This window comes from Amblyomma americanum, chromosome 3, assembly GCF_052857255.1.
Source record: "Amblyomma americanum isolate KBUSLIRL-KWMA chromosome 3, ASM5285725v1, whole genome shotgun sequence".
Taxonomy (NCBI): Eukaryota; Metazoa; Arthropoda; class Arachnida; order Ixodida; family Ixodidae; genus Amblyomma; species Amblyomma americanum.
The window spans coordinates 193,754,029-193,762,117 of NC_135499.1; the positions used below are offsets into that span (position 1 = coordinate 193,754,029).

Below are 8,089 nucleotides of genomic sequence, written 5' to 3' on the forward strand. Positions count from 1 at the left end.
GATTAAGAATGATGGTCCTCCTCTCTCCCTTTCAACACATACGTGCTTTCGCGCCAGAAAAAAAAATAAAGAAAAGAGGTCGAGACTGCACCCGCCGCGCCTCATCCCGCTCACGTCACTTTTGCACACCCAATGAGAAGTCTTGCCCAGATTACTCACTTTACGCCACCAGGGTAGGAGGGGCTAAGAACGCGCCGTGAGCTGTAGCCCTAATCGGTTGCAAGCAACAATGTTTTTAAAAAAATTATATCATAGAATTCACGCAGAGCTCTTAAATTCGACTTGAATACTCCCAATGACCACCGCTATAAATCTGTTGCTTTAGATTATGACCGCCAAAATTATTTCAGGGCCCCTTTTAACGGAGGCTCCGAAGGTCGTGTCTCGTAAAGCCACCAATCAGATAAGCTACACTGGGTTATTTCTACCCGTTTAAAATCCTTTTCCTCCACTGTCCTTAAACCACAATGCTTTGTGTAAATCATTCCCGTTGTTTTCAACTGTAGGGTGAAGCTCTTTGCAGAAACGTATGAAGTGTTCAGGTGTTTCCTCCTCCTATGTAGAAAGAAACCTGGGCGAGTTGGTAGGTACTCATTCTAAAACAGCGCAAACATGACAAAGACGAAGGACCGTTCCTTCGTCATCTTGTTTGCGCTGTTTTAGAATGAATTCCTCTTCCTCTCCACACACACCGCACAACGTGTCTATCTCGTGGTATTTGGCTGAGTACGTCTTTGTCCGCAATACGCCTGTCCTGGCCTCGAGCAACATTGAGCTTCCCCTAGAATTATCCCAGATATTTTCTTTGGCAATTTCCTGTTTAAAGGTCCGGTATGTTCCCAGTGCTGATTTCGTCAGCATCCCTGTTTTCCACATAGCTCTCTGTTTCTATAACCTTTTTCTTAACCGATAATTGCCGATTTGCCCCCCTACTGCTGTCCAGATATTGGCTTATCAATTTTCTAGTTCGCTAACTCTATTTTGTATCAACATTCCTTATATACAGGTATCTGAAAACTTTCCTAGCCCATTGCTTTTCCCCTATTTTTCTCAATCGCTCCGCAAATGCTATCTTACTGCTGCTAGCTGCTCTGCTCTCGAACGACGCCAATCCCATATCACCCTGTACCCCTGATTTGGTGTATTGCCATGTGCTCCCAAAGCTAGCCACCAGAAGAACCGACAACTGAGCGAGTTGGTGCATCATGGACGTGGTAAAAAACAGCGCAGCGACGGTGGACACGTACGAAGAAAGAAGACGGACAAGCGCTGACTAACAACTGAGGTTTATTGGAAAAAACACAGGTATTAATGCACTCCAAAAAACAACCACGATACATGCTTCTCCGAAAACACATCTAATAAATTAATACCTGTGTTTTTTCCAATAAACATAAGTTGTTAGTCAGCGCTTGTCCGTCTTCTTTCTTCGTACGTGTCCGTCGTCGCTGCGCTGTTTTTTACCACGTCCATAAGCTAGCCTCCCTACGCCGCGTTGTTTGATTTATAACCTTGCATGAACATCTGGTCTCATGCACAGGACCGCATTACCGAAAGTCAGGCTAGGAACCATCACCCCTTTCCAGATCCCTCTTACCACTTCATACCTATTGTAACTCCACAGTGCCCTATTTTTCATGACAGCTGCATTCCCACTAGTTTCATTCATTACATATTTTTCATGCTCCGTCAGATGCTCAGCACCATTATTCGTCCACACACCAACACTTATACTTATCCACCACCTCTAGTGTGACCTCCTGTATCCTATGCTTGTCACCCTCATCATTAAAGTGAAGATTGCCGATTTCTGTTTACTAAACTTCAGACCTAATCTAGATCCTTCTGTACCGCAGATGTCCATCAACCTCTGCAAATCTTCCTTGTTGTCGGCCGTTAGCATGAAGCCATAGTGCTAATGGCCGACAACCCACTTAGTTTATAAGTGCGTAATGCTTCGTTAGGGTTCCCCCGAATTACCGTATACCACGGATTTCGTAATATCGCGGGCACTCACGTTAGTAATTCGTGGCTCGCAGCAAGTACCAGCCTAGGAGGGTTTAAGATAGTGGCTTGGCAAAACCATATCAGAACTCCTATCTGTACACGTATTACCGATTTACCGCGCAAATGGCAGGCACGCCGATAAACAGTTCGTATCGATGCTGTCTGCAATACAGAACCCTGCCTCATCGTTTCCCGAACTTCTAACAACACATCGACTGTGAAAACCGCATGCGAAGTTCTTGCACTCACCGGTGGCATTTGCCCCGGTGTTGGACCAAGGGCCTACAAAACCCATTGCCAGTGGACACAACGGCCTCGCTGAAACTCGCAGGGTAATAAACGCTGTCACTGCAAATTACGTCTTCAATTACGACGTCGTGCAGCGTTTACACCTGCGGTACCGTTTAGCCGCCGCTCCCGTACGTGCCCTGTGTCGTGTCGCCTACCGTGGCAACCCGTAAGTCCGCGTTCAACAGATGGTGCCACAGTGCTTTCAAAATGGCGGCACTCAAATTTCTTTCGTATTGTGGTCTATACGCTCTGATACATTTTTTTGTTTCATTATATAAGCACTTTATTCCTTTTAAAAGATTAGTTACTTCATTTTCCACATCCATTGTGCCCTGTATGTCTCACAAATCCTCTTGAATTACATTCTTGAAAGCCCCACTGATATCCAGAAATGCTGGCCATAGGGGCCTGTGTTCCTTTTCAGCAATCTCGTTGTACTGAGTCAGTGAGAAGAGATTATCCTCTAACCCTGCGGAACCCATTTTGTATCTCCCTTAGCACCCCTTGCTTTCCACCCACGCCTGCAGTCTGTCCTTTATAATCTACATCACCGCTCCACGTAAGTGGCGCCACGTCGTGACGAGTAAACAAAGCGAGGCGCCCAAATAGCTCCCATTGCGAAGCGAGCGATGCGGCTGGTGTTTAAACAGAAGAGGCGTTTTCTTGGTCGATGCCAGTAAACACGCTGTGCAAAGCAAAGCTAGCAAAGCAATTAACGGCAGCGGGAGGAGACGCCGAGAGTGTCAGCGGCTGGCACGCACCTCGAGCTGCTGCACGGCGTGGCGCTTGGCCTCGAGCACGACGCGGCTGATGGGGCGGCCCCCCTTCTTCATGGTGCGCCAGGCGGCCTCCATCTGCAGCTTCTTCTGGCGCAGGTCTTCCAGCCGCAGCGCCATGGTGGTCTGCAGCACCGTGGTCAGGTTAGGGCTGTCCCCGGCGGGAGAGGCGCCGTAGCACTTGCGCCAGTGCGGGTGGCCCATGTACGTCAGAACCCTGCGCCACGGGCAGGGAAGACAGGTTCTTCGGGGACGAAAACCCGGGAGCAGCAAGTGCCCTTTATCCCGACAAAGGCGCATACATGGTCGTCGCCTTCGTAGTTGTCTCGCTCGGAGAAGTTTATTTCACGTATTAGTGCTAAGGAAAGTAGGTGGAGAAACTGAAGTTCGCCTGTGTTGATAGATTACTGCATTCGGCCGAGAAAACGCGCTATTTTCAGCGAAAACGGGTGATCAGTAAGGTAGAAGAGACTAAACAATGAAATACATGTGTCGCCGCCACCGGTCGTTTCGCAAGCAAACTGCGTTGACGTCAATACCGATTTTTGTACGCGGAATCTTACGGCTACATTTTACTATACCGCTATTCAATTCAAAATGATGCTCACGATGTCTAACGAGATTGAACCGAGTTGTTTTCCATTCTTAGGGCCGCCGCGGCCGAAATTCGGTCCCGAAACCTTGGGATCAGCAGTCGAACGTCAAAGCCACAGCAGCTACTTTTAAAAATGAAATCTGCCGCATAAACTGTGGTAGAGCTAAAAAAAAAAAAACACTGTCACTTCAACGGCGCAATTGCCGTGGCGATGACGGGAAGTACAGTCGCCGTCGCTGTTACGCGCAGCGTTGAACACAGCCCGTGGCTCAACAGAGGTGTTTCTAGTGGCAGAGCCATTTGCACACTGTTCAAAAGGCAACGCAAGCCCGGTACGTAAACAAGTGCTTCGGGTCCGCAGCTGCTCCTTAATGCTGAAAGCCAACAGTGATTTACGCGTACTAAACGTGTCACTGGGTCAGCGCAGGCGTCAGCCTCAGAATCTGCTGAAAGTATTTCAAACTATGGACTGAAAATCTTTCAACGAACGTATCGAATTTAGTTTTCGCATTGTACCATATAGAGTTCTTGCTACAGATCACAAGGCGATGTTTCAGTACACAGGCCAGAGCCTTCGTGACCTTGCGTGAAGTCGATGTTCGGATTATATATGCGATGATGGCACGGAACACGCAATGGTCGTATGGTCTTCGCAATGAGCAAATTCTGTCTAGGCTCGCAAACATACGTTTTCGCTCGTACCCTTACGACGCCTTCAATCCAGGCGGAGAATAATGGCATAGTGCATATTCGACGCGCCTGGCCACTATTCAACCTGGTAAGGATGCGGTCAAGAGCTCGTAATCTACGAGACATTCGTGCCCCGCCTCGGATCCCTCCTTCCCCGCCATCACGCCAATCAGCCGTCCTTCGCGTCGTCACGACAATCATAAGGCAAGGAAAGTGGGAGAGTGACGTCGAGTCACGTGCTAAGTTCATAAACACGCCTTCCGGCGTAAAAAGCCGTCAGTCGTTGGCACGTTTAGGCGTATCAGGAAAGTGGTATAAACCCTCCACCGAAGATCCTGCCTCAACGCTGTGCGTCCCTGCTCCGAGCCCTCGCGCATGCGCGCACCTGTAGACGTGTATCTCCCCGATGACGTCGGGGTTGTCGGCGTAGCACTTGCGGATGCGCCTCCACTGGCGCAGCATACCCGACGGAATGGTGGACGTGGAGCTGGAGCTGCTCGTCGTCGTGCTCTCCGTGCTGCCGCCAGTGGTGGTCCCCTCCTCCTCCTCCTCCTCCTCGTCCTCCTCCTCGTCCAGCTCGTAGTCGCTGCCGCTCGAACTTGAGCGCTCCTGCTCCGCCGCCAGCCACACACTCGGGCCGCCCTGCGTCGTCGGCTGCCGACGGCGGGATTATGCACGAATGAGAAGCCGTGCGGAAAGCGCTTGCGTTCCTGAAGCATTCGCCATCAGGGCATGATTTCATCTGGCGGGCAGGCATTGTGACACAGCAGCGGAAGCTGCTTTTGAGCTGACCAGTCAAAATATACTGAAAGAAAATTGAGCGTTAAGGCGAAGATCCGAGGGTTCAAGCGGCATGTAAGCAAGACCACTAAATCAAGCTCCTGCGGCAGCGGCACGACAACCACGTTTGTGAATCCGATCTACAGCGTTTTAGTGCGAAAGCTCTCCTTAACGTGGTCCCAACCAAGAATTTTGTGTGAAGCATCGGAGTAATTCGGGTAAGTTCGGAGGAGCGTTGCGCAAGCTGCAGCCAGTGGCAGGGTTACCTTGAGGGTGACCTTGGTTAAACCTAGCATAGCAACAGCCCATGCAGAAGTAAAATTAATGTTGCAGCGACTGTGTTTCGTGCCCGAGGAGGCGCGAAGAGATCACCTTCACTGGCCGCTGCACGAGAGCACTATGCTATCTCCGCCGCCGATCACGCCTCGTGTGAAACTGCAACACACACTCGCGCTGTGCATTGCACATCGTCGTCTTCGACAAATTCCATCTGCGGCGCGGAGAGAGCCCAACCTTGATCAGAGCTCAACCTGAGTCTAATATCGTCGCCAGGCGTGCCGACGACCCGGCAAAGCAAAACCATGAACCAGGGTCTTGATCTGGTCTTGTTGGTCAGAATGCATAATAGTAAGCAGTGCGAGTAGGCAACGACGAACAGCTGCAGTCTTGTCGTTTTGTGTTCGTCCTTGTCTGTTCGCGTTGCTTCTTATTGTGAAAAACCATGAGCCAGTCAGGCTAAAGACATAGTTTGGCACGTCTACTCGTTTTAACAAGGGAAAACTTTGGGCCAGTTGGTCTGACATGTTTAAAAGGTAAAAGAACCTCGACTTCAGGACCTGCAGGACGTTAGACGAGGCGGACGTCTGTCATGATGTCTGAAGTCCGTCTAGACGTCCTGTTCTGAAGTCGCGATTCTTTTCCCTTTTAATACTCGGTTTAACTACGGTAAAACCATACCACTTTTTAGAGAGAAGCTCTCAGGCACCCATTCCTGGATTCTGCGCCGTCGTCGACGTAACCGCTTGTCGAAGTAGCAGAGCAAAACTCCACCTGGAAGGTGGCTGCCGCGGTAAGACCCCGGAGGGGAGGTGACGCCACCTGCCAGCGGTGGCAGGAGGCGTCTGAAGAGCTGCGCTCAAATTTTGAATTACCGTCTATCGTAATCGTCTGACACTTTTTTTTCGTTTTGTTGGCACAAGCATGTATTTGCTCCATTTAAACTGAAACAAAACCGCACCAAGAAAATTTTCATGTTTAACAAGTACATTCGCCGCCATTGCGCAGTTATTCTACACGTAGCTACCCCTGAAGTTCACAGGAAGGGTCCGATATCCTTAATACTGAGTTCTAACACCCGATTAAAAAGCACGTAAAAGCCGCGCGTATACGTATGTGTCAGGAAAGAAAAACCCGCTGCTCGCACTGAAAAGCACAGCATTGAGTGCCTACCCGCCCTCTAAAGGGGCCCGGTTTGCACCGTACACATATGCCCCAGCAGTGGTCGCGTCGTGTACAATCCGGCAAATATCTCCAAGGACCGTGTGGTTACGACAAGAAAGAAAGCCGCCTATCTTTACACGCAGCACTCGCGCAGGAGTAAAAAGAGCTGGCTGCATTAACTTCGTTCGTTCGAGTGACACGTCATCTCATCGGCGACTCTACCTGGGTGCCTTCGACCCGTGTCTCCTGCTGCGTAGCGCATACCGTGGCCGAGTAAAGGCGCAGCCTGGGCGGCCGCCACGTACCTGGCTCGGCTGGCTGCGGCTGCACCAGATCTTCACCGCGTCGTCCGTGTCCACCTCGGGCAGGTACATGGGCGACATGCTGCGGTCGCCCGCCGGGTTGGCTCGCTGCTGCTGCTGCTGCATGGATGTCGCTTCTGCTGGCGTCTCTGCTTCGGCCGCCGGCTCGCCCTTCTCGCCGCCACCGCCGATCACGACCACCTCGCAGAGCCCGTCTTCCTTCTCGTCTTCGTCGGGCCAGCGCTGGCCAGCCTGCCAACGGCTCAGATGCTGCTGCAGTCTGTCGCGAGAGGCGACCGCTGTCACCGGAAGCGACTGGAGCAACCCCATGCCTCGACGGCCAGAAGGAGAGGGACACAAGGTGGTGGCCGCCCCACAGTTTGATATCCTGCGCGGAACGCCTGTGGACGCCTGCCGGCAGCAGAGTTCGTTCGTCTCCCGAAGCCGAAGGACCGACACTCCTAAACCCGTTTCATAAAGGCGACCGCCACATTACCGACAGGACTCACTGCAACCTTAAATATCACTGACCACCGCATTAAGACGAGAGCTACTTGTGAGGCTTGTGCAACAAAAGAGAAAATGCGTCGAACACCTATTTCTCGCGTCGCATCCCGAGAAGTGTTCAGCACGCGGGGCCTCTGACGCACGTGACGGACTCTCACTGACCTGTCACGCGCTGATTTCATTCACGCGCCTTCGATCGAAGCGCTGCGCACGGTGCACTTACGCAACCGCATATGGGGCGAGCGATATGCGGGACCCGCCGCGGTGGCTCAGTGGTTAGGGCGCTCGACTACTGATCCGGAGTTCCCGGGTTCGAACCCGACCGCGGCGGCTGCGTTTTTATGGAGGAAAAACGCTAAGGCGCCCGTGTGCTGTGCGATGTCAGTGCACGTTAAAGGTCACCAGGTGGTCGAAATTATTCCGGAGCCCTCCACTACGGCACCTCCTTCTTCCCTTCTTCTTTCACTCCCTCCCTTGTCCCTTCCCTTACGGCGCGGTTCAGGTGTCCAACGATATGTGAGACAGACACTGCACCATTTCCTTTCCCCAAAAACCAATTATTATTATTAATATTATTATTATTATTATTATTATTATTATTATTATTATTATTATTATTATTATTATTATTATTATTATTATTATTATTATTATTATTTTATTATTATTATTATTATTATTATTATTATTATTATTATTAT

At 50.7% G+C, this 8,089-nt stretch overlaps 1 protein-coding gene across 1 annotated transcript in view; it reads right to left on the minus strand.

Moving 5' to 3' along the window:
• The window catches only part of LOC144123556 (uncharacterized), an 11,450-nt gene extending 3,931 nt beyond the window's left edge, over positions 1 to 7,519 (minus strand). Inside the window, exons 1-3 of the mRNA XM_077656373.1 lie at positions 6,885 to 7,519; positions 4,745 to 5,013; positions 3,060 to 3,291 (exon numbers count right to left, since the gene is read on the minus strand). Coding sequence (XP_077512499.1) covers positions 3,060 to 3,291; positions 4,745 to 5,013; positions 6,885 to 7,211 — 828 coding nt within the window. The 5' untranslated portion in view covers positions 7,212 to 7,519. The remainder of the gene's footprint in view (positions 1 to 3,059; positions 3,292 to 4,744; positions 5,014 to 6,884) is intronic.
• Positions 7,520 to 8,089: the final 570 nt, after the last annotated feature.